General features: G+C 53.5%; 6 protein-coding genes across 6 annotated transcripts; 4 read left to right on the forward strand and 2 right to left on the reverse strand.

Moving 5' to 3' along the window:
- Positions 1–431: 431 nt before the first annotated feature.
- On the forward strand, positions 432–6,008 carry MONBRDRAFT_38443 (uncharacterized protein; the record flags this gene model as incomplete). Its single annotated transcript, XM_001748703.1, has 12 exons — positions 432–573; positions 938–1,030; positions 1,176–1,360; positions 1,444–1,575; positions 1,683–1,745; positions 1,997–2,200; positions 2,350–3,115; positions 3,283–3,873; positions 3,935–4,456; positions 4,552–4,761; positions 4,852–4,924; positions 5,029–6,008. 12 exons carry the CDS (start codon positions 432–434, stop codon positions 5,756–5,758), a joined length of 3,711 nt encoding a protein of 1,236 aa, XP_001748755.1. The 3' UTR covers positions 5,759–6,008.
- A 491-nt stretch (positions 6,009–6,499) lies between these two features.
- MONBRDRAFT_28325 (uncharacterized protein) lies at positions 6,500–12,077 on the reverse strand (the record flags this gene model as incomplete). The annotated part of the gene is made up of 28 exons (XM_001748776.1): positions 6,500–6,703; positions 6,824–6,910; positions 7,017–7,160; positions 7,276–7,434; positions 7,540–7,640; positions 7,888–7,994; positions 8,086–8,167; positions 8,310–8,418; positions 8,509–8,571; positions 8,681–8,721; positions 8,835–8,907; positions 9,037–9,150; positions 9,221–9,387; positions 9,499–9,569; positions 9,640–9,667; positions 9,837–9,902; positions 10,000–10,102; positions 10,236–10,285; positions 10,366–10,405; positions 10,504–10,672; positions 10,704–10,763; positions 10,905–11,071; positions 11,097–11,135; positions 11,182–11,288; positions 11,399–11,493; positions 11,577–11,665; positions 11,752–11,852; positions 11,933–12,077. 28 exons carry the CDS (start codon positions 12,075–12,077, stop codon positions 6,500–6,502), a joined length of 2,781 nt encoding a protein of 926 aa, XP_001748828.1.
- Positions 12,078–12,643: 566 nt separating this feature from the next.
- Positions 12,644–16,118, forward strand: MONBRDRAFT_28326 (uncharacterized protein; the record flags this gene model as incomplete). The annotated part of the gene is made up of 16 exons (XM_001748704.1): positions 12,644–12,770; positions 12,868–13,003; positions 13,157–13,212; positions 13,332–13,387; positions 13,489–13,584; positions 13,835–13,924; positions 14,028–14,118; positions 14,224–14,326; positions 14,434–14,714; positions 14,832–14,975; positions 15,059–15,155; positions 15,247–15,350; positions 15,425–15,492; positions 15,579–15,642; positions 15,796–15,875; positions 15,972–16,118. The coding sequence occupies 16 exons, from the start codon at positions 12,644–12,646 to the stop codon at positions 16,116–16,118; spliced, it is 1,740 nt and encodes a 579-aa protein (XP_001748756.1).
- Positions 16,119–16,250: 132 nt separating this feature from the next.
- Positions 16,251–20,142, reverse strand: MONBRDRAFT_33838 (uncharacterized protein; the record flags this gene model as incomplete). Its single annotated transcript, XM_001748777.1, has 15 exons — positions 16,251–16,491; positions 16,582–16,641; positions 16,744–17,002; positions 17,131–17,388; positions 17,465–17,541; positions 17,627–17,696; positions 17,826–17,938; positions 18,057–18,213; positions 18,316–18,418; positions 18,506–18,595; positions 18,715–18,818; positions 19,058–19,180; positions 19,243–19,572; positions 19,726–19,951; positions 20,093–20,142. The coding sequence occupies 15 exons, from the start codon at positions 20,140–20,142 to the stop codon at positions 16,421–16,423; spliced, it is 2,091 nt and encodes a 696-aa protein (XP_001748829.1). The 3' UTR covers positions 16,251–16,420.
- Positions 20,143–20,609: 467 nt separating this feature from the next.
- MONBRDRAFT_28328 (uncharacterized protein) lies at positions 20,610–21,956 on the forward strand (the record flags this gene model as incomplete). The annotated part of the gene is made up of 1 exon (XM_001748705.1): positions 20,610–21,956. The coding sequence occupies one exon, from the start codon at positions 20,610–20,612 to the stop codon at positions 21,954–21,956; it is 1,347 nt and encodes a 448-aa protein (XP_001748757.1).
- Positions 21,957–22,666: 710 nt separating this feature from the next.
- On the forward strand, positions 22,667–24,013 carry MONBRDRAFT_10984 (uncharacterized protein; the record flags this gene model as incomplete). Its single annotated transcript, XM_001748706.1, has 1 exon — positions 22,667–24,013. One exon carries the CDS (start codon positions 22,667–22,669, stop codon positions 24,011–24,013), a length of 1,347 nt encoding a protein of 448 aa, XP_001748758.1.
- Between the last annotated feature and the right edge of the window lie 260 nt (positions 24,014–24,273).

Genomic DNA, 24,273 nt, shown 5'->3' on the forward strand with positions numbered 1-24,273 from the left:
CCCCCTCCCCTCCGCGACCCAAGACCACCAGCCCCGCACGTCATTGAATTCATCCGCCGCTCGGCATTTTTTTCCTTCTCCACACCTGGGCCACCACCCGGCACAGTCCTCTTCTCTCTCTCCCCCAACCTCTTTCCCCCGCCTTTTCGGTAAAGTTTTGTTGATTGACCACCCGGCCATCCCCCAACTACTTCCAACCCCTTTGCCTGACCCCGCACTGCCAAAGTCCTGCCTGCTTCTTGTGACTCCGCTTTGTGACCCCGATCAGCAGAGTGACGGGTGGCACTTTTCACATACACACGCCCCGGCTGACTTCATCTACATTCATACATACTTCCTGCCCGTCAACTCACTCTACCCTCTCTAACCTTCCTCTTTTCCTCACAGAGGTTCAAGACCGCGTTGCCTTTCCGCCTGCGGCTTCTGCAATGATGGAAGCGCCACTCTTGCGCGCGAGGGTGGTTGCCCTTGTCGTGGCAGTCCTTATGGCCTCCTCGACCATGACCGTCGTCTCCGCCCTGCCCTCTCTCGATAAGACCGTGTACCACATTGGTGGCCAAAGTATCGTCGGAAGTAAGCTCTCTGCCTCCTGACCCATTCCTGTTCAATGGCAGCCGATGCCCCCAGTCTCACACGTGAATCGCTGCTTTAGACCCCTGGGGCACTGAATTTGATGCGCTTGCCAAGTATCTCAACGACACCGTCGGGCCCCAATTTGACCCCCCCGTCAGCTTTACATACGACACTTTCTACACGATGGATACCCTTGTTCAGGCTGCCGAGCGAGGCCAGAGTACGCAGAACCTGCATCAGCTCTCCGTTGTCGACCCAAGCCTCGCCACACAACCTCTCCGCTGGCTCGATACACCAGCGGCACGTGAACCACTTCCTTTTTCTTTGCGCCCTGACTCACCATGAACGGTTGTTTTTTTTCCAGTCGATCTCGCCTATGCCGACTCGATCGGCATGGCGTGCCTTGAACTCAACACCAACGCCGAGGCCCTGGCCAGTATTGTGCCAGTAATCTTTGGTACTTCACCTTTCTCCCCTCTCTCTTTTGCGCCAATGCGCCAGACCCGACAGACCAACACTTGGCTTGTAGCCCTTCAATCAAGCTGCGTGGCACCCACGCCTCTTCACGCATGACGACCTATTCCGCGTTTGCCCCATCTCAGGTGTCGATACTTACGGCCAAGCTTCTGCCATCCTCACCATGGCCGACCGCGACGACATCACATCTGCCCACGACGTTAAAGGCAAATACATCTCCCTCGCCACGTTACCCCAGGCTAGTGGCATCTTCTACAGCCTCTCTCTTTTTCGCCTCTTGAAGATTGACATTATCACTTCTGTCAAAAATGTAAGTATCCGAGCCACGTGCCTGAGCCCCAAGTGGTTGGCCTTGTACAGCCGCTCAAACTCGTGTACATTCATCTCCCATAGCTCATGGTCACACCAAGCCTCATTGGACCCCTGTTGGACGTCGTCAACGGTGTTGCTGACGTGGCCATCGTCGAAACCGGCTGGCTGGAATTCCTCGAGCTCATCGGCACGATTCCGCGCGGTGCCCTGAAGGTTTGCAGCATCGTATCCTCTTTGTTGGTTGAGCTGGGCAATGCTGAAGCTTTCCTTCCTTGAACCTGACCCTCCTGAACACCGCTTGTTGACCACCCCAACCCTAGGTCATCGAGGTGAACTTTACCCAAGATGCCATGTTCACCACCCCCTACGTGCGCTCAACCCCAGTAAGAAGTCTTGACAGACACCCCTTTGAAGTGCCCTTGGAAAACAAAATTGTTGATACCATGTCTCACCCTTTTTTTAAAAAAAACGCAGTTGTATCCAACCTCTGCCTTTGCGAGCTTGCCCCACGTCGATCCTCGAGTAGGCTTGCCACTTCGTTTACCTCTTTTGACTCAGTCGAGTGTCTCCAAGCGCCTCTTGGTTGCTTCTTATATGCCCACCTCATCTGAACTGGACAATTTGCGTTGCACAGCTGCGTAGTGCCATTGCAGATGCACTCTTGGCCCTCGATGAGAACAGCACCGCCGCACAAGCCGGCGGCTTCAAAAAGTTTATTCTGCCCCGCTCCTACCACATGGCCCGCGGAGCTTTGGATGCCTTGGGTCGAATCGAAAACGACGTTGACCACCTCATTTGTCGTCGCGCAGAGGAAGACGGCTCATCAGATCTCTACAAGGTATGCCTTTTTTTTTTTTTTTTTTTTTTTTAATGGTTGTTTTCCTTCCATGTCACGCACTTCATTCCTCGCTCCTGCAAGTTGGGCAAGAACACATTGGAAACAAGAGCGATGCCTGGTGTCCCCTCATTCTTTGCTTGATTCTTTAGTTGTTTCCGTGTCCTGAAGGCAGCTATTACTACCCCCCAGGGGTCCGCGAGTATCGTTGTGACGTTCTGAACCGCACATGTCCCGACGGCTATACTTGTCTGTGCGAGCCGTGCCACCAGGGCCAGTATACCGAAGTGATCGTGACTGGTATGACAACCACCGCTGAGTTTGCAGACACGCTTGTTCTGACCCGAGAACAACAGCAGATCTTCACCAACCTCGTGGTGACTGAACGCTGCCATCGCGTCAACTCGTGCTACACGGCCCAGCAGAAGGAACGCATCGGCTTGCTGATCATCGACAATATTTACTTCGACGACCCGGGCGCCAACTACCAAGTCCAGATCCGAAACAACGCAGATGATATCGAGACGATCGAGCTAGGCAACATCACCTCGCTGGCCAAGATGCACATGAATTTTAGTCGCGTTTACACGGGCACTTACACTGTCAGTGTCCTCCGCAACAACGAGCACGTTCCTAGTTCTCCGTTCTTTGTGGAAGTAGTGCCCCTGGTTTGCCCCCATGACAACGAAGATCCTGATGAAATGGGCGAGTGCCATTGTTCCTCTGGCTATGTGAAGTACAACAACAATTGCGTGGCTGAGTCGACTATCATTGTCACTATTGTCGTACCCATCGTCGTGATTCTGCTTGCCTTGGCAGCCCTGTGTTTTTACCTCCAACGTCGTAAAATGGATCACATGTGGCACCTCAGCGCCAAATTTGTGAGGCTTGATGAAACTGCCGAACCCCTTGGTGAAGGTACGCTTCAGTCGAGGTCGTTGTCTCTGGCTCGCACAACACACCTCTGAACAGCCCTCATCTTGTTTGTGTTTTGTTTTTGTTTTTGTTTTGTGTCTTCTTCTTCTTCCTCCCTTCATCTTCTTCTTCTTCTTCTTCCTCCCTTCATCTTTGTCTTATATCCCTAGGTGGTCAAGGCTTGGTGCGCAAGGGCTACTTCCACTCCACGCCTGTTGCCATCAAAACAATCAGCATGCGCTGTACCAACGCCAGCCGAGACAAGACTTTGGAGCTCTCCAACAACGGTCAATTACAAATGAGTCGTACCGGGCAAATGTCTCGCAGCAAGCGCAGCAAGACCACCGTCAGTCACTCGGACTTTGTGGCCGAGATGCGCACCGTGGTGCGCTTGCGTCACCCCTGCATTGTCACCGTGCTCGGCGCTGTCATGGAGGGTTCTGAGCCCATGCTTGTCATGGAGTTGGCTGAGAATGCTCTCTACGACATGTTATTGGACCGCTCCATTGACCTCGACGAAGACCTCAAGCTCGCGTGGATGAAGGATGTGGCTGATGGCATGTCTTTCCTCCATTCACTCCAGCCCGAAATTGTGCACGGTGATCTCAAGCCTCAGAACGTGCTTATCGACTCCAACCTGCGGGCCAAGATTACTGACTTTGGTATCAGTCACTTGCGATTCAACAAAATGGTGGGCACTGTCAACTACATGGCGCCCGAGCTTCTCAACAACGGCTACATTAGCAGCAAGGCGGATGTCTGTGCGTACTCTTGCCTCAAGCATTCTCTTTCTTTTGCTATATTTAGTTTTGCTTGCTGCAGCGCATGTCTCACACGCACGTCGTTGCCTCGCCTTCCCAAATCTGCGAGCAGATGCATACGGTATCATGGCATCCTTTGTCATGTCGCGCCGCGTGCCCTACAAGCGTTTTGCCCCGGAAGAAGTGATTGAGCGCGTGAAAAACTTGGCCCTCGACCCCCCCTTTCGACCCCGCATCAAAAAGGCCTACATGCCTGATTACTTGTGGAACCTCTACGAGCTGTGTATTCAGAACGACCCAGACAAACGACCCACCTTTGCCAGGATCATGGAGGTGATGAATGGGGCTGGCATTGCCAGCATTGGCGAATCGCTGTTCAAAAAGGCCCAGGATCGCAAGCTGCAAAAGCGTGTCCTGAACGATTGTTTTCCGCCTCACATCGCGGAAATGCTCAAACGCGGTGAGAAGGTGAAGCCAGAATCCCACGAAGGTGTCACCCTCTTTTTCAGTGACATTGTGGGTTTCACCTCCATCAGCGCTTCCATCACCCCACAACAAGTTTCAGACATGCTTGACCGGCTTTGTAAGTCATCGGTTTGGATCATGCTTCAGTGCTTGACTGGCTACGGCACTTCTCATCCTGTTTGGCGCGCCCTGCCTCCCTCCCCCACCTAAAAGACACCGCGTTTGATAATCTGGTGGACCAGTTTGATATCTTCAAGGTGGAGACTATCGGTGACGCCTATTTTTGTGCTGCTAATCTGGTGGAGGAGCAGCCGGATCATGCTATCCGCATGGGCCAATTTGCCATTGCCGCCATCAAAGCCGCTAACCAAGTCGCCATCCTGCCCTCCAATCCCGCACTCGGTTTTGTGAACATTCGCGTCGGTCAGTTGTCGCTATCCCTCGAAACTCTTCTTCGATTTCCGCACCTTGGTGACTTTTCTCACCCCTCCGTTTCTTTTGTCTCAATGACAGGATTGCACACGGGCAGCGTCGTGACCAATGTCGTTGGTGTTCGCAACCAGCGGTATTGTCTCTTTGGTGACACGTACGTTTGGCGAGATGACAATTTGCAGACTGCAGACCCCCCCCTGATGACTCGAGCCTCAAACAACTCTCACTCAACACCGCCCTTTGGTTCTCTCTTTGCAGCGTGAACACCGCTAGCCGCATGGAATCGAACAGTATCAAGAACCGCATTCACCTCTCTCCTTCTGCAGCCGATGCCGTGCGCGAACAGTGCCCCGAATTCGAGTCACTTCTGCATACGGGTTTGGAATCACGTGGCGAGATCGATGTGAAGGGCAAGGGCCGCATGGAAACCTTTTGGCTCAACCCGGTTGAGGATAAGCCAGTTTATGAACTCGAGGGCTCGCAGAACTACCGTCGGAGCCGTTTCTCTGGTCACTCGATCACCCCTCGTGGCAGTCATGCTGATTTGGACAATGCCATGGGTCGCCGCGAAAGTGCCCTTTCTGGACACTCTTACATGTCAGCTCACGGCATGCGCCCCGGGGTTAAGAGCTCACCTGAACCGGTTAAGCAGCTCTTGGGTGGAGCTGTGCTTATGCCCGACTCGGCTGGTACGGTGATTGACGTGGATAACTCGTCGACCGGTCAGAAAGGCCGCTCCTCGCTAGGCAGTTGCGTCATCACGGTTGATCCGGAGATGGACGCGCAAGAAGAACATGCTCTGTACACGCCTTCTGGCCCCCGCTCTTCGTTCGCCGTTGCCATGACCAGTGCGAACCAGGTCGTGCCCTCCAAGATGCTCATGGGCATCATTCCCGAGGTATCCTACGACAAAGAGTCTGGGCTGGAAAGCCCCTCCAATGCCAAGCTTCGGCTTCCCGATGCCAACCTTCAAGTGTCAGCTGTTTGAGTTTGAAAGCCGGTTTGCCATGTTGCTTGCATGTGGCGATGTTGGGAATTTCTTTATTTTCGAGTAATTTTCGAGTAATTTTCTTTTGATTTTGAACTTTTTTGTGTGTGTGTGTGTGTGTGTGTGCATTGTGTTTTGCTTCGTTGGCCTTGACCTTCGACTGACAGGAACTTGGATGTGAAAGAAAGCCCTGTGCGGGTTGCACCGCAATCTTTTTGATGATACCGCTATAATTGACCCGTGACTGTTGACTTCTTTTGACTGCCACTTCAAATAAAATAAAGATTTTCACGAGGCCGCTTCAAAACATGAGATGCAAGTCGGTCGAGTTCTTTTCGTAATGGGTCACCAGCCACTGCTGCGCGATTTAATTCGACCACTTTTTGAGGTCCTCGATGGTTGTTCAAACAGACGAGCAGAGATGCAACGGCCGAGGAGCATGTGTTGTTTAGACATCTCATGCTAACACAGTTTCAATAGCACCATACTCGAACATCGGTAGGAATTGTCGAGAACACTGGCAAGCACGACGGCACGATGAGCAGGAATGACTACACGACACCTGCCTCGGCCATCAAACAGCAGCCGGGTCTGCATCGTGTTTGAACGACCCAGTCTGGAGGCAATCGGCGAAAAAGAAAAGGATCATCATAGAAATTGTGGAAGCCCTCGATTGGCAGCGATATGCGCGCAATGTAGTGGCACTCGTGTAACATCTTCAACACGGGTAAAAAACAACAGCTAACAGGTGCTCACGTCGGACGAATTGCTAACCATGACGACAGCACTTAGCACCGACACGTAGTCGGGTTGCCCACCTCCAACATATACCTCAAATTGGCCTTGCTCAACGAGTAGGGTTGGATTGAAGAAGTGCGTGCCCTCAGGCACAATTGAATGGTATTTGGGCTCGAGCACCAGTGTAACCAAGGCCGATGCACCTGCCTACGAAATTACATGTAGCCGTGTGATTAGGTTGCAGTTCATGCCAACGCCATTCATGACCCAGTGCGGCATCACCGCCCTGGCCTTACTGCGAGCTAAAAAAAGTGGATCGGCACATACCTCGAGCGAGACGCGCGCAAAGTCACCCAAACGAACTCGTGGCACAGGCACGCTTGCGTCAGGCTGTTTGACGTACAGTTGCACAATCTAGACGGGACATTGCGAGTATTGAGGCACCATACGCGCTTCCACCAAGCAGATACGCAGCGCCCCCTCTCTCCAGCCGTAGAGGGGCCCAGGGTCAGGCCCTCACCTCATCCCCGGCCATAGCACCCGTGTTTGTCACGGTAACGGAGACGCTCAGGCGATCGCAAGGACCAATTGTGGTTGCGTTGAGTGTTAATGCTGTGTAGTTGAACGTGGTGTACGACAGTCCAAAACCAAATGGCACGGTAACCTAAGAGGAGCCCAAGAGCACCAGCCATTGTTAAAGCAAACAGGGCTCGAACCAAGCGCTGCTTGCAGTAGTAGTAACTGTGGCGCTATACCCAATGCGCAAAAGAGCTACACACCTTGGTACCCTCGTAGTAGCGGTAAGTGACGCCCGATTTGCTGCGCAGCCCCATGTCACCAAACACGGGCAGCTCATCCGAAGACGAATACTGGGTTTGCGGTGACTTGCCAGACGGGCTTGTTGCACCAAAAAGAACATCAGCAAAACCCAACCCACCCTAAGAGCATCGGAAGCATCGATAATCAGAGTAAAAGAAAAGACATGCCAGCGGATCGTTGCCCGGACCAGAGGCCAGCAATATTGCGCGGCGCGAGAAACCAACCTGGTCACCAGGATACCATAAATCAAGCACCGCATCGCACTCGGACATGATCTGAGTGAGATCCATTCCGCCCCCGCGCACGAGCACGCATACAAGGCGTTCTGTGACGTTGGACAACGTCGTCAAAAGAGCGCCTTGCTGCCCAGGCAATGCAAGCGACAAGCGGTCCCAACCCTGCTGGCACAGATCCAGCCACAGCAAAAGCCGCGGGCAAAGTAGCAACGCGTCAGGGTATCATCAGGCGACACCGACGCTGCGATGCAAGGTATATTTTCACCTCAGTTTCGCACTGATCACTCCCGGAACAGCCGGTCTCAAGACCAAGGACGAGGATAGTAGTGCTGGCACGTTGGGCTTGTGTCACAGCATCGGAAAAAAAGGCTGTGCTGTCACAGCCAATGTTGTTGCAACCGCGCGCGGTAGCCACGGGTGATACTGGGGCCGGCCCACATTGCCTGTGTATAACACACGTAGCGTCGAAACACAAAACAGTGAGTGAAAGAAACGCATTCACATTCCGTGGAGAGTCGAGCTCAGCACACAAACCCAATGGTGCGGTTCTGGTCAGGGGCCGGCATTGCTGCAGATCCATACAGGTGACAGGTCCCGGCGAGCATGCTACTGGGTTCTAACGAGCAAAGCAAAGCAAAATCGAATCGCACGAGCAAGAAGAAGTCAAAGTCAACTCGTACGCACCAGTCACACTCAAGCGAGACAGCATGAACAGGATAGAGCCGGGAAGAACCGGGAATAGGGCACACTGAACGTACTATCTTCGTAACTAAAGAAGGCACACGCTTCGGTGGTAAAGCAAAGACGACAGCAATCGGCCGGCGAGGAGGCACCCCAGCCCGGCAATTCGTCGTTGACAAAGCCACCCTAGCCATTGCAAAACAGAGTACATGGTGATTGGCTTATGCCATCATCGGAAGATAGGCTCAGCCTTCGGTGAACAGCAAGTTCGCCTACCGTTGTAAAAGTTGTGCAGTTGCCCAGGCGCTGGGCCTGAGGTGCCAGAACAGTGCGCACTCCCTAGGAGGTGTTTCCACGAGACCAAAAAAAAAAGCCCTTGTCAGCAGCGAACAAGCATCATTGCTTGCTGACGGCACAAAAACAAGCGCGACTAGCCATAACAGCATACCTCAGCCAGGCTCACACTTCCATGATCCGGGGGTTGTGCATCTAGAGTAGAGCACCATTCGAGATCAACCTCAATGTGGGCACATATAATGCATAACGTTCTCCGCCAAGCTGATGACAAGTTGAAAGGCGCGGCCAAGCTCATGCCAACGCACAGTTGCCCAAGATGTTGAGTCCAGAGCCCGCTCCAATATCCACCAAGAGAAGTGAGCCATCGCCCGTGTAGTCCTGCCAACGCCCGCGAAAGAAAGGAACGCATCAGCCAAAAGGTGACTGCCACCGTTCGAGATGTGCGTGTCGTTCTTGAGAAGAACGCAACGCAGGAAAGGCTACTCAATGGAAATAGCACTCGCTGACCTTTGCCTGGAGTGGCAGAAGATCATTCTGGTTCTTGTACATGCAGATGCTTTTACGAGCCGCCTCTCGGTTCAGCGCTAGATTAGCCGGGGATCCCACCTCGGAAAATGGAATCTGCAAAGTGTGAATCAGAAGAGCACAATCGACAACACACTAGCAAGAGAAGAAGCCCAACGACTCGTACGCTGTTGTAAGGATTCAAATGTGGGGGGTCCAACATGCCCAGGTTGATGCGCGCGCGGAAAAGGCGCCGGAAAGAGGCTGCAACAGTGGCTGGCGATGTCAGGCCCTCCGCCACGGCCTCAGGAAGCAGGGCGGCTACCTCTGTGCCACCACCTTCTTGATCCAGACCTGATCGATGTTCCATGCCACAGGTTAGTCTGCTCCCCAAAGTAGCCGAAGCAAAGGTTTGTGACAGAGAAGATGGCTTGTTTGACCAAGGGCAGCAATAGTCGCGCCTACCAGCATTGATGCCCTCTGCCGCTGCCGCCAATCGGCTGTCCACAAAGTGATGCGTTTCATAGAGATTGTTCCTACGAGCGCGTTGCGTCATGTCTAGGCCAATTGCAAGAAACTTGATCTGCGACAACATCATCGGCTTACCAGGCATCGTAATCGCTAACCACAAAACCTATACAACATGATCCGCGGTCAGGCGTGGGATGAGTAGAACAAAGTAATCGGAAGCAAAAAAAAAAAAAAAAAGGCACAAAGCAAAATGAAGGAAAGCAGATCGGAATGGGGAAGGGTTCTGCTTTTCATCTTCATTGATACTTTCCCAAGCGCGCGCGCACACGCACCTGTCCAATTCCAACGGGAGCGTAGGATGCCGTTGAGGAGGCCCGGATCACCGCACGTGGGATAGCCTGCGGTGGTGTATCCCAAGACATCGTGACCAACGTAGATTGTCAGGCAAAATCGATGCATAGCTTTTGGGCATTGGACTCGAGGTCGTGGCCTCACCGTTCAATGCGTTGTAGGAGCACATGACGTGCATGGCCTTAGCTTCGTTGATACAGGCGTCAAAGGCTGGCATGTAATGCTCCCAGAAATCACGAGTATTCACCTTTTGAAGCATTGTTGACGGACACAGATGCACCAACCATGACATAATCGAGGACATTGAGGCGATCGTGCACGACTCGTCTTATCTCAATGGCCATCAGCAGCAATGTCACGGAAGTTGGGGGCAAACGTACCGCCGCGTCAAAGACATTTCGTTCTTGTGGATGGTTCTCAAGATCGTAGGCTGCCAATTAAGGTTGGAAACGCGTGAGCCGCACAACATGTTGACAAGGGGTCAGTAAGGTGGCGATGACCCAGACTTACCAACATAATGCTTGCAACAGGCACCCGTGAGCATGTAACGCTATTCACCAGAGAAGGTAGATGTCTCGGTAAGCTGCCACAGTGAGGAGGCACAGCCAGGCTGCACAGGCAATGCTTTTTGAGCACAAGACGCCTCACCTCGTGCATCAGGGTCCCGTTGGCATACATGCCTTGTGCACCGGTGACAAAGCCAACCGTCAACACCGACGTCAGGCGCGGATCCTCACTGTGTGTCACTTCCAAAGATGAGGGTGGGAAGAGGTTCCTCAAGTGGGGGCAGAGGGAGTGGGGCTTCTTCGATTTGGTACTATCAAGAACGGGTGTACGATGCAACCTACCTATAAACCTCTTGAGCCCGACCCCAACGGGGGTCACGCACTAGATTTAGGTTTGGGGCACTGTCCAGAGAGGAATTGAGGGGGGTTGGAACAGGAGTGTGAGCGGCGAGGGCAGCACAAGCAAGAGTAAGGCACGAGTGTAGTACGGCAAGGAATAAAGACAAAGGAAGCACAAATCGAGATTGAGGGCCAAGGACTGACTAGAGGGTGATGCCGTAGCCATTGGCCGATGCACCACGGTTTCCACTGTGCGTGTAGCTAAGGGGGCATGAGCGAGTGACAATTACAAACACATCAATCAAGGTTGCTTGAAAGAGCAAGGTATTGGTTGTCGATGGGTGGGACTGACCCGTTGTGCCCTCCTCGAGCTTCCGATCCCACGGCGTTTCCTACCTGCTCGATCAGGTGTGGGCAGGCAATCAACGGTGACAACTGCTGCCAAAAAGAAGCGAGAACGGCTTGAAACGAACACACTTACGCGCCAGGCCAGGTCACGATCCCATGAAGCTCCCAGGCCCGGACCATCGGGAAAGATGGTTGCATGCTCTTGGCGCACGCCGTGTTCGTCATCGTTCAGCCATTGGTCTGATGGCACGTTTGCAGAAGTCGCAATGCCATGAAGAATGAAAAATACAGCAGCGGGAGCCCAAGATGGGAGATGTTTGAGTTTGGCCGAGAGCGAGCGGCCAACGTACAAGGGGGCACGCCGAGCAGGGGAAGGCCCGGCGCTGTGTTCACCAGCTGTGCCGCCTGCTCCTCCAGAGTAGTATGGGCCACGAGGTAGTCAATGCTGGGAACGGGGGACGTCAGACGAAGGTCAGTTTGTAAAGTACATCGTCAAGTTCGAATGATTGCATTCATGTACGGTTGTACCGTTGCTCAGTGGTGAGATTCCAATCAAGGTGCGTGCCGGTGAGTCCCGGGCAGCGCACATAGTCGTCAGCCGATCGCACGCAAACGGTCTAGGCCCAGACGGTTGCAGCCGATGAGCAAAAGACGCGCAAAATAAGTGGGTTGGAAGGAGCATGTGCTTGCAGAGAAGAAGGACCTTGTTATCGGAATCGCGGAGCGGGCAGACGTATTCTCCAGTGCGGCAAACGCCACAGTCGGTCAGGGTGCACTCGCCCGAGGGACAGAGCGCATATTCGCCTGTCAGTGGCCCACGGCCGCAAGAGGTGAGTGGGGCACGATCAGACGCCAAGATCACAGTCCAAGGCGCCGCCACGTACCAAAGCATGCGTTGGTGTTGTTCGGGATCAACCCAATCGTTCCCGTTCCCCCACTCTCCCCCAAGACCGCCTGCCCCAAGCCCAACACCCCCAGAATCAGCCCAGCCAGCCCAAGCCAGAGTCCCGGCTGCCCTTTGCTGGTCATCATGTGTGTGTGTGTGTGTGTGTGTGTGTGTGTGTGTGTGTGTGTGTGTGTGTGTGTGTGTGTGTAAGTGTGTGTGTGTGTGTGTGTGTGTGTGTGTGTGTGTGTGTGTGTGTGTGTGTGTGTGTGTGTGTGTGTGTGTGTGTGTGTGTGTGTGTGTGTTGCTTGTGACGTTTTGCTGACTTTTCTGGAGTCGTCACTCAAAATTGTCAGACGAATGTTTTCAGTTGTCTCTCTCTCTTGTTTGTGTTCTCGCTCTCTCTCTCTCTGTTCTCTCTCTCTCTCTCTCTGTCTCTCTGTTCTCTCTCTCTCTGTCTCTCTGTTCTCTCTCTCTCTCTTGCCAGTGCCGTGCTGCCTCTCGCACTCAACTTGCCCGCCCGCCCTCGCCCACCCCCCTGGTATACCGATCAAGACGTGGCGTTTGACTGGCTGAGAGTGTGGAAACTCACCTTTTGCAATGGCGGGGCTCAAGCGGATTACAGAGCTGCCCAACGAGCTCACCAATGAGCTGGATACTGTCGGTATGTCTGCCCCAGCATCACTACGGATCGGTCACCGTCGCCTCACACATGACCGCCGACGTGTGTGATCAACTAGGTCCCTTGGGGATTGCCCGACTGCTGCGCCAAACGGATGGCCAACTCTTTGCTGGCTGGCGCGAGCACGCTGGCATCTTCGATCTCGACATTCAAACCCGTACAGCCTCGTGCACGGCCCCCCTCCCATCTCGGAGCCCAAGCTTGGGCGCACTCGAATGCACCCTGCTCCGCTCATCATCTGTGATTCTTCCTAGGTCTACAAGCCCTGAGCGAGATCGCGGAGGAAAAATTGCTTGGAATCATTCTCAAGGGCGAGCCCCACCGCTTCGTCTTTACAGGCTGTGGCACGAGCGGTCGCATTGCCTGGCTCTGTGCGCGTGCCTTCAACCGGTTGGTCCAATCAGTGGACCTTCCCGCTTTCGTTTCCTTCTCTCTTTCTCCCTCAACTTGTTATAAGATGGGTCATCATGGAAATGCTTCCTTCTTTCTGGGAGGAGTCCTGCGTGGCAAACCTCATCCATTCGTCCTTGGTCTTCCCACTAGAATCCTGCGTGCCCACCATCCCGATGTAGGGGTGTGCTTTCAGTATTGCATCTCCGGTTCGTCTACTCAGAGCCACACTTGAGTAATACTCTTCCAGCGGCCCTCTGACGTGATACACCTGTCGCTCACTGCGGTCCTATGCAACGTACTTCTCTTCACCGTGACTCCTGGGCAGGGGGTGACGAGTCGCTGGTCATTAGCAACGAACTGCCTGAAGATGACCCTCACGCGGTATGCTCGCTGCTTTCTGCCTGCCTGCCTAGCCCTTGCTCTACCTCTCGAGCTTCAATCAATGTCTCGCAGGGCTCACTGGCATTTTTCTCTGGTTGTAGGGTACTGCCGATGTGAAACGCGCTACCAAAGATGCAGCTGATGTAATGGTAAATATACTAACCGCTCCAACCATCGATATGGTCAATGGGGGACGTGTACCCATGTGTACCGCTCTCTCAACTCCACACAATTGCCGTCACCGCCTATATCACAGCTCTTTGGTATCACGTGTGGCCTCTCCGCCCCCTACGTTGCTGGCCAGATTGCGCTCGGCATGGAAAATGTTTGTCATACCCCATGACGCCCCGCGCTCCACTTTTTTACTGCCATCCTCTGCACTGGCCCACCACATCCGCCCCTCTTCCTTGACCTATCCTTGTCCATGTGCGCAATATCCGCCATTAGTCCAATTTTACCACTTGCCTGATTGGCTTCAACCCCGTGGACCGTGCCCGCGATGCTCCCGTCGAAAATTGGGACCGTACTTGCCACCAGGTTGGTTGCTGTCCACAACACGCGCTGGTCAAGATGCGAAAAGCGTGCTCGCGTCCTTGAGCGAATGTTGTCCTCGTCATGGCGATCCCTTCGCGCTGTTCAGGTCTTCAATGAATTAGAGCGGCGATCGCTTGAAGATGATGACGGTCTCAGCTGGGTTCTCAATCCAATCGTCGGACCTGAGCCCATCACGGGTAGGTGCATCTGCGCTGCCGTACCTTTCCTTGCCGTTATAGTTCCCGGATCCTGTCACACCTAAAAGCCACTCACCGCGGTCTACATGCAAATGATCCTCGTAGGCTCCAGTCGCATGAAAGGTGGCAGCATGACCCACATCCTACTCAACGCCATCTTTTTGCCTGCGCTGCATAACATCATGGCCGACGTAATTCCAGCCCCAAAGTTCGTAGCCTGAACCACCTGCACATGCTGGTCCGAAATGCGAGCTCACCACACCCAACATTTCATGGGCAATCTCACTCGCTGGCCTTTTGCTGATCTACCCTCAGGCACGACCTGCGCCTGCACTCACCCACGGACGCTGTCATGTATTTTGAACGAGTTGCGCGCCAAGTGCATCTAGCCTGTGATGACGTGGCATCCCTCGTGAGCCTGGCAGGCCAAGCCTTGCGGCACCGCCGCAACAACCACCTCTATTACGTGGGCATTGGTACTGCTGGGCTCATGGGTCTGATCGATGCCTCGGAAATGGTCGACACCTATGGTTGTCGAGATGATGAGGTCCGTGCCTTCATTCAGGCTGGTTGGGCCGCCTGTGGAAATGTTGAAGGTGAGACGTACTTCTCTGCTACATACAGCTCACAGGAACTCCCAGACCACACGCCCGTGGTCAGGCTCACTCACCGCCTAAACAATCACTTCCACCTTCCTTCTGGGGTGCTCGCAGGCGATATTTCTGGCAAGGGGCCTGCGTTTTGCTTAAACACGGATGAGTTTGAACGTGACATCTTGCCGACCCTGACTGAACGCGACACAGTCATTGTCCTGTCTTTGGACGAGCCAGCTGTGCAGGCCGATGATACCCAGCTCTGTGCGTTGCGCGCAGGCTTGGCCTACCTTACTCTGGAAACGTCATGGTGTTAGGCTCACCCCCTCTTCTATTCCCTTGGATAGTGGTTCGCAAACTGGTGTCATCGCCCGCAAAGTTGGGTTGCGTACACATTGGTCGATCCAACCTTCCTCCCTCCCACCTAGGCGCAAATGTGGATGAGTGAGTTGAGGTCGTCTGGTACTGGCCACAGGGAAGCAACGCGACAAAGCCTAGCCCCTCCTTTCTCTCATCGCGTCACCTCTTGCAATAGGTTTGAAGCCACTTGCATAGCGCAGTGTGATGAGTTGGACATTGGCAACGAGCCCATCTTTGCCATGTTTGGGCTGAAGCTTATTCTCAATGTTATTACCACGGGTGTGATCTGATGACTCTTTCTCTCGCTCGTGATCTGGTGCGCTGCACTAATTCTCCTTTGCGTGATCAATCAGGCGCCAATATCCTGCGCGGGGCCGTTCATGGCAATACCATGATCAACGTGACAGTGTCCAACAACAAAGTACGCTCATATACTCCGCGTCCGTCAAGCAGTACATCTGCTCCCTGCTTACCAGCTCGCCACGATCTTGGCCCATCTGCCTGCAGCTGTTTTATCGCGCAGCGGAAATTGTTGCCAATCTGGCGCACTGCTCTGAAGAGTCAGGCCAAGGTGTGATTTCATCTGCGTCCTGGATGGCATGCTAATCTGTATTGTCTTCATTACATTCGCAATTTCCGATCCGACGCACAAGCTCAAACCCCCTCCCCTTCCCTTCCCGGCCCTTTTTTTTTCCTCGGACTTGATCTCGTGTGACTCGCGCAGTGGCGTTGCTCAAGGCGATCTATCAGACTGACGAGGTCGACGAAGCCATCACTAGCCTTCCGCTGTCCGAGCATATCAAAGTAAATGCTCGAAATTCACGGCTCTCAAGTGTTATTATACCCTAAAGGACCCATTCCCCTCTCACTATGACAATTTGTTTGCCTTGATGATTGCAGAAAGCAACGCCAATGAAGTTTATTGTTCCGACGGCAAGTCTGATGGCGTCTGGCAAGCTCTCTCTAGCAAGCGCCAACAAGCACCTGCAGAGCAATCACACTCCATTGCGTCAGATTCTGGCACTCGCCATGGCCAAAGCTGAGTAAGAGGCTTCAAGGTACGAGAGTAGGCCGGCTCGTGTGGTTTGATGGCTCGGCACAAACGAGCCAAGATATTCGTGTCAACAGCAATCAAGCTTTTTAAATGTGTTCGTCATGCAAAATGAACATGATCATTTTCAGAGCAAGCTTCAATTAGAAAAGTACGATTTTGTAACCAGTGATGTGCAAACATGAGCAGAGCCATTAAAAAGGAGCAGTCGCGACAATGGCACCTGGGTAGATAAAGACGCGTGGGCATGCCTTTCCATTTGAACATGCACATTTACCCACGATCAAGGGCTTGCTACCTAGTTATTTCGATTTCCTGCCCGTCCGAACTTTGTGTCAAACAAGCGCACAAATTTATCGCAATCCTCGTCTATCGGTTAGCAAAGGCCCACCGCGCGTGAGGTTGCGTTTGCGCTTCGAGTGGCACCCAATCCAAGCAGGAATGCTATCAGAAACTGACCAGGCAGAAATGCCGACTTGTTGCGGAGCGTCACGTTCCGCATAATGAAGAAGTTGTACACTACATATTTCCGAGTCAGGCATCAGCGTTTTGCGAAGCAGGGGGTTTGTCAGTACAGGACAATGGCGATGCTCGGCCCAAGGTATGAATCAAATGACTCACCGTTGTAGAATAGCATGTCATCATTGCTGGCCAGCGCAGCTTCAAGAAATCGCTTGGCAGGCACGCGTCCGACGATGTCGCGCCCAAAGGATTTGATGTACCGCAGTGCTGGCAAGACGAAGCCACATGTCAACAGGATATCGCAAATCTTGACGGGATCGCTTTCAATTCGCTTGAACATGTCCATGGCCAGCTGGTAAGCAGGTGGGTATTGCATCTGCAAGCTGAGCAAGAAGCAAGCCATCGGCTCGCTGTCATCCTATCATGCAGTCCGAAAAGAGCCAGCCGGCACAAAGCAAAGCAAAGTCGGCGGAGAGGCAACGAGTGAGCGGGCGCGACACGGCTCGTTGTGGTCAAGCTTTTCGCAGACTGGTGGGTGAGACGAACAAAAACATGGTACTGGAAAAATTGATGAAGCTGATAAAACTGCTTGCCCGACACGAGCATGTTGATCAGCATCTCATAGATAAGATGTTCAACAGGAACCTCGGCCAAGGATAAGCTGCGAATGTACTCTGTTACAGCGCGAATCAAGAAGCGCCTGCTCATCTCCTCGTTGGCTTGCAGCAGCAAAAAGACTTTGTGGCACACATCGATCTGGCGCAGGGTTTGGTAATTGAACCGCTTCTGATTGGGGCGATTTGCCTGATACCAGCCAAGAGCATGAGTTGTGCGCGAGTGTGTTGCATGCGCTGGACGTATGACATAGTGCCTGACTTACCTTGGCCAAGATGTTACTGATGCAATCAAAGGCATACGTCAGGTGGCGCAGGGCCATGGGTGTTTGTGCCAGTGCAACTGCCGAGTTTCATGCGTCAAACACGGGCGAGGTGAGCCAGGCGCCAGCGGGAATGAGAGAATAAACTTGAGAGGTTAATCGAACCTTCAGAAAGGAGCTCAATCATCACGGGCGCGGCCCCGGTGCGTCGGCTCAGTACATCAAAAAGCGTGGTCTGAATGCGTGACCGTCACAAACAAACATGTGAGCTGGGCAACCGGGTGGGCTTGTCACAGAAAACAAGGCGGACAATGTAGAAGGCATGGACAGAAGGCAGCGGGGCAGTTCAAGATACGAGACCCACAAAATCTTGGATCACAGCGGGGGCTCGGTTCGCATAGAGCTCAAGGCTCCACAGACATCCGGCTCGAGCATCAATGAGAATGGCTGGTTGGAAGCACAGGAGGGATTCACCATCTGCAAGCATGGCAAGGTGAGAGCGAGCTCGTAAAATGGGCGACTGTGTCAGCGACGGTGCGCCAGATGGGGTGTGCGAGCAGAGACTTTTTATGCCGCAGTCCCGTGCTGAACGTACACGCAGGCAGGATGCGATCGGAGCCGTTGTCGTCCAAAACTGTCGGTGGGATCTTGCACTGAAATACGGGTCGATGGGTAAACCATTCCGTGGATCCGCTGCCAACCGCGGCGCGGCTCGTCGTCACTTTGCAAGCAATATCAAAGGCAAATGTTGTCTGCAATGCCATGCACGAGCCATGAGTTGTTCACGCAATCGTTTGAGCTTGAAGCAGGAAGGCAGGCATCTGGAGATCGTCTGGTTATATCGACACACAAACCTCTGTGGTTGCATGGTGTACGAGCAAAAGGTTGTCCACTGCACTCATAAGCAGGCGCCCGTTGACGTCCAAATGCAGACTGTGGGCTTTGGCCACGCCCTCCCTGAAGATCGAGGTGTCGCGGGTCATGAAATGCACGCTGCTGCATAGATTTGGATGACAACCGACATGGTTGGCAAAAATGACGTACTTTGTGATGAGGTAGAGCGTGACCTCGGATTTGGGTCCCGCATGAGACTTGGAGTTGTTTCGGACGACAGCCAGGTAAAGGCGGTTGTAGCTGATGTCGCAAACAGCAGGTGACGCGATAAGCCAGGGTTATGGGCCAAGTGGAACAAGAGGGGGGGGGGGCGGCTGGGTGTGACCCAGACGCAATGCGAGCTGAGCAGCAGCACTCACAGCTTGCAGATGCAAACATCGCGAGTTGTGAATCCAGTCTGTCGAGGCTCGGGTGAAGCAGAGGGTGCGACTTCGAATCGAGGGATTTTGGTGATGCCACCACGCTGCGAGATTTGATGCACAAGCGTGAGTTTGCCCATAAGAAGGCCGGGGGAGGCAAGCCAGAAGAACCCACATCGATGCAGTAGGGGTTCAAGACGTTTGGTTGTAATGACGAGGCGACCATCAAAACGCAACTTTCCGGCTAATGAAACACATCATAAAAAATGAGATGTGAGGCGCACAAAGTGGGCTCGCCAGCATTGGCGGGGCTTTGAGTCTTCGTGGTCTGGGCGAATCTCACCGAGTAGATGCACCAAGAAACAGAGGTGTTGACGGCCTTGACCAGTTTTGTGGACCGCCGCTTGACGTTCACCTGATGCGTGGAACGAGCTTGTGAGCAAGAGTGCTCCAATAACTTTTGAATCTGTCGATGGCAAAGCAATAGACGGTCCACGAGGCTTGGGCAGAGTAGGGAGGGGCACATACGCGATAAAGTTCAATGCTCAGGTTGGTCACAACGACCACATCGTCAGGGCCAGTCCAGTAGAAGTACTTAATCTCGGCCAACTTGTTCTGTCGGGTCGGGCGGAGCACACGGCACATGAGGCGGGAACACACGCGCGCGGTAATCAGCATTGGTGTGTGGATTTGCAGGGGCGGTTGCTTGAGATCAAATGATGTAAGCTTGGATTTGCAGCGGATGAAAACGGATGTTGGGGAAGTGGCAAGGGTATTGGTGAATTCTCCTTGGTCGGAGTGGCGGCTGCATACCTTGATGGTGGCTTGAAAGGATTGACGTTCAATGGTCAGAAAGTTCTGCAAATGTCGTAGGAGCCGTGATGAGAGATGCTGTACACGCACGGTTGGTCGCGCAACCTTGAACTGCACTCTTTTGTCTTTCTCCCCTGTCTGTGCTTTGCAACTGCTAGATATGGGTTACATGGCGCGAGTCAATCTGAGCCTGCGCACCAGTGTGCGGGGTTCGTAGTAGTAGGCGAGCACATTGCCGTCCAGGGAGAAGCGAAGTGAGCGCACGGGCTCGCCGTGCTCGGGTAGAATCCATTGTCGGGGCTCTGGCTTGGCCTGTGACAAGACATCGACTGTTCGACCGTCTTCGTGAACCACAAAGATGTGGTTCAGAATATCGTCAAAGACAATGTTAAGTCCCGGACTGGCGCCATTCAAGGGTCGGAACCTGCCGATCCAGCAGACGGCGAGCGCAAGGGCACCAGTGAATAAGAAAGGTGGGAGTTGCGACCGGTTCACGCACGCCTTGTCACCAAGGGCAACCAAGGCCTCCCCACGCCATGTGCATCTGGTAAATATCTGAACGTACCGCAACACGTCGCGTCCCAACTCAACGATGGCCCCCGTCCCAGCCGCCATTTCTCTTTTTTTTTTTTTTTGACTCGCGCGCCCTCTCTCTCTCTCTCTCTCTCGAAAGATCACTGAAAGTGGGTTTTGCGTGCTAAAGAATGTAAAGCTAGATCTATTTTGATCTAGCATTGATCAGACGACAATCTGTGCTCGGTGTAGCAAGTGAAGCGCTGTGAGGTAAGACGGAGGAGGCATCAAATAGCCTCTCTCCCAAGACAACCGATCTGATGCTGAAGGTTTGAGATCAGACAGCAAAGAGAGAGAGAGAGAGATATGAAGAGAGAGAGAGAGTGTGTGTGTGTTTGTGTGTTCATATGGATGATGGCTTTGCTCGTAAGGTGAAACATTTGTGATGTTACATGTACACGAGACGCTGGGGGGGGGGTTGGTTTGGCACGGCTGCTGGTCGCTTGGATTCGGCACTCGGGCTGGGTGATCGATCGCGGGTGGGGGTGAACAGGGGGGGGGAGGGCGTAATGGTGCGAGGGGTGGTGGGGTTGTTGTTGGTGGTGATGGCGGGGGTGGGGGTGGGTGAGGAGGTCGAGCGAGCCAGGATCATGCCTCAAACGCAGGAGGGGGTCGATCATCTCGTCCTGATGGCCAATCGTGTGACCCTGGTCAGCGATCGCCTGGCTTTTTGGGTTGATGGACGATTCTGGAGCATGGCGGGTCTCGAGGATGCAATCGGTGTACAGCGCGAACGCGTTTTTCTGGGCCGCCTGCCGATGCTGTCAACGTGGGGCCCAACGGAAGAGGTGCCCGGCGTGCCTCGGGTTCAGCAGCACGCAAACGGAGAGCTGCAAGTACAGGCGCCCGAGATCGTGCTTTGCGATCCCTTGTCAGTGGGCACAGGCAGCGTCTTGGCAGACTTGGTTCGCTGGGTGACCGAGGTGGACTCGGCTGACTTGCCTGTGATTAATCTTACCGAGACCTCTCTCTGGGCCGAGGCCTGCCGACTCGATCAGTCGGCGCGGCGCCCCCAGATCCGTCGTCGCGACAATATCTTGCTGTTGTCCGCCCCTGGTGGCCTGCAGATCACAGGCGAGCTCGAGGTGCAAGGCGTGGAAGAACTTGCCATCGCAGCCGAGATGAATTGGCTTAGGGTACAGAATCGCCCCTTCTGCCCGCGCCAATGCGAGGACAACGCTGCGGCGTGTCGCACCAATGCGTATGTTTATCTGGATGACTTTGTCTGCAACTCGAAGCACGATGGCGGGGGTTGGATGTTAGCGGCTGCATCAGTGAGTGACGGTCTCAATACTTGGACGTGGAATCGGCGCACCCTGCTCAGTGAGCGTGGACCAAACATCGGTGCACCCAGCACGGTTGGCACGACCGATTTTCGCTCCGCTTACGTCTTGGAGGACGTGAATTTTCGCGATCTGTTCTTCTTGCACGAGCCCTCAGGCCACTGGGCTAGTTACCACGACGTAGGAGATTACGGCCAGTCTTTAATGAGCTACTTTGCATCAGTGGTCCCGGCATGCTTTGGTCCAAGCTTTCCCATGGCCACAGGCACCCTTGTCGACAAAAATCAAAATTCCAGTTCACGACTCTGCGACACGCGACTCTACATCCACCCCCAGGACAAGGATGGCAACGTGGGATACTGTCCTCGCAGTGCAGCGGATGACACCTATGGCCCCGCCTGGAGTGGAGCCAGTTCAATTTACAGCAGCGGATGTCCGATGGATGATCCAGGCTACTTTTCCATGGGCGCCGACTATCGCAAAGGCCACGTGGAGCGGAATGGTCGAGGCTTTGCGCATGGCATGAATGTGAACGAAGCCCCCTTATCGCGGCTGTTGATGTTTGTGAGGTAGCTGTACTTGCTACCTGTCTCTCAAACATTCACCCTCTTCGAGCACGTGCCAGCCTTTGGGTTTGCCCTTGTACGCCTTTGGCGCAGTAGGAGTTGACGATGCACAAGGCGCAGGCTTGCTCAGTTGTACCAGGCGCACATTTCAAAAAAAAAAACCTCGGATCAGAGTCATTCCGTCCGCTTCTCCGACGCCGAGCCCTCGCACATATCTTTGTTTGTTCTTCATGCTTTTTCTTTTTAATCGAACAAGAACGGTCATGAAGTTGTCAAGCTCCTGGGCCTCTGGATTTGACGCTAACAGAAGTGATCTATCCATGACGTGAAGCAAGGCTCGGATCCCTGCCATGCAAGCAAAAGCGAGCGACTTGGAGTTTGGTCCAAAATCAATTGTTGTTTATGCTTTGGATGAGCGCGCTCCGGAACCGACGAAGTCGTGGGGGTGGGGTTCAACCCAACTTTGTCGATCAGCTTGACGTGTGTGTGTGTGTGTGTGTGTGTGAGTGAGTGCGCGAGGGAGGGATCGAGAGATCGAGAGATGTATTGCTCCGAAGATGACAAACAGCACAATCCTAAAGACTATGAAAAGAAACAACATGAGAATTATCTTCCTCTTACAAGAAGAAACAACTTCTCACAAGAATTCGCCAATGGCGGACTCGGTTTCCACTGTGTCTCATAAGTGAGGCGAGCAGCGAGGCATTTTCTTCCAACATGGACGGGGCCCAAACCACGAAAATGCTGTGGCTTGATTTTATCGAAGAGTTCCACCGCTTGAAGGCTCTTTTGGGCGGAACCATGCGGATTGATTCCGGAAACGACTTGGAGCCCATCTGGAACGTTTTCAAAATCGACACGTGCGGGACAGAGGTCCAGGAATTGCTGCGGCTTTGCAAAGCAGAGAACACCATCATGACCAACAAGTTTCTCTTGATCAACGTGGCATTCCATACAGCCATCCCTGATCATCTCCTGGTTCAATTCGTGAAGGATCTCGCTTCACTCAACATTTGCTGCTACCCTGATGCTACAAAGCCTGAAGATGGCGACTTCAAAAAATTTCGCTTTCAGCTTCTTGATACAGCCATGCAATCTGAGCTTTTTCTTGGACCGCATTCCAAGTGGTGCTCTCTCCCCAGCCCTTCCATGGCAGTATCGCACTACGTTGGTGTCTATTTGATGCGGCGCAGCGCAAATGGCCAGTCTCACGAAGTACTTACCTGTCTTCTCAACGGTCAAGCAACTCCGAAAATGGCATTTTTGGGTGGAAGCATCAACTTTGCCAAAGACAAGTCTATAGCTGCTGGGGCGAAGCGCGAGGTGTACGAGGAGACGTACGGGCAGGTTAACCTTGATCTCGTATCGCTGGAAGCAGCGCACGCCGCCTTGCAAAGTGGTCGCCCCAAGGAAGTTTTACAAGTTGCCCAAGACACGGGCATGCAAGCCTGGAGAGCTAGAGCTGCACGGAGTGTGCAGGTGACGATTTTCTTTATTGCTCAACAGTTTACGGATCAAGTTGTCGCAACCATCAACTCGCACGCCCAAAATGCGATCAAAGACTGGGAGCGCTATGGGGAAAAAACTGCACATCAGCGCGGCTATAGCTACCCCGAGACAAAAGAGTTCGAATTTGTGAAGATCACGGATAACTCTTGGCCGAGACGCTTGCGCTCAGCAGAGAAGTGTACGTTTGAAGCGAGCAAATCAGACCGCGAAACCTTTTTGCACAACGCACTGCCTATCCCTCCTCAAGCCGGCAGGGGGACCGCTCGCACTCAGTCTCGAAAGCACGGCGGCCGCGCTGACAGACAGCAGGGCGGTTACTTTGAAGGCTATGGCCAGCCTTACCATGACGATCGCTCTGACAGGCGACAGGGCGGTCAGCGACAAGGTTCTGGACAGCCTCGGTATGGAGGTCGTGGTGGTCATGGTGGTCATGGTGGTCGTGGTGGTCGTGGTGGTCATGGCGGTCGTGGCGGTCGTGGCGGTCCTCGAAATGGGAGCGGTCGAGGTCGATTCAACGGCAGTCAACACGATCGCCAAGGCCGCCAAGGCCGCTAACCAGTCAAGCACGTTAACGTTCAGTGTGCCTGTTGATCCATAAACAATTGAAAATACCTGCGTGTAGCTAATATGTAAGAGCTGCCATATCTCCTCACACGATTGCTGTCTTTCCAGCACCTTTCGACCCGCTTGCGTGGTTTCGGGTGTGATTTAAAGCACCAGCCACAAATGAATTGAAACTTCAATTTTCGGCGCATAAAGTGCAGGGGCGTCTTGGACAACAGACAGGCCCTCCTTTTGAAAAGTCAGATGCCATG

Source organism: Monosiga brevicollis, genomic scaffold (genome assembly GCF_000002865.3).
Source record: "Monosiga brevicollis MX1 MONBRscaffold_25 genomic scaffold, whole genome shotgun sequence".
NCBI lineage: Eukaryota > Choanoflagellata > Craspedida > Salpingoecidae > Monosiga > Monosiga brevicollis.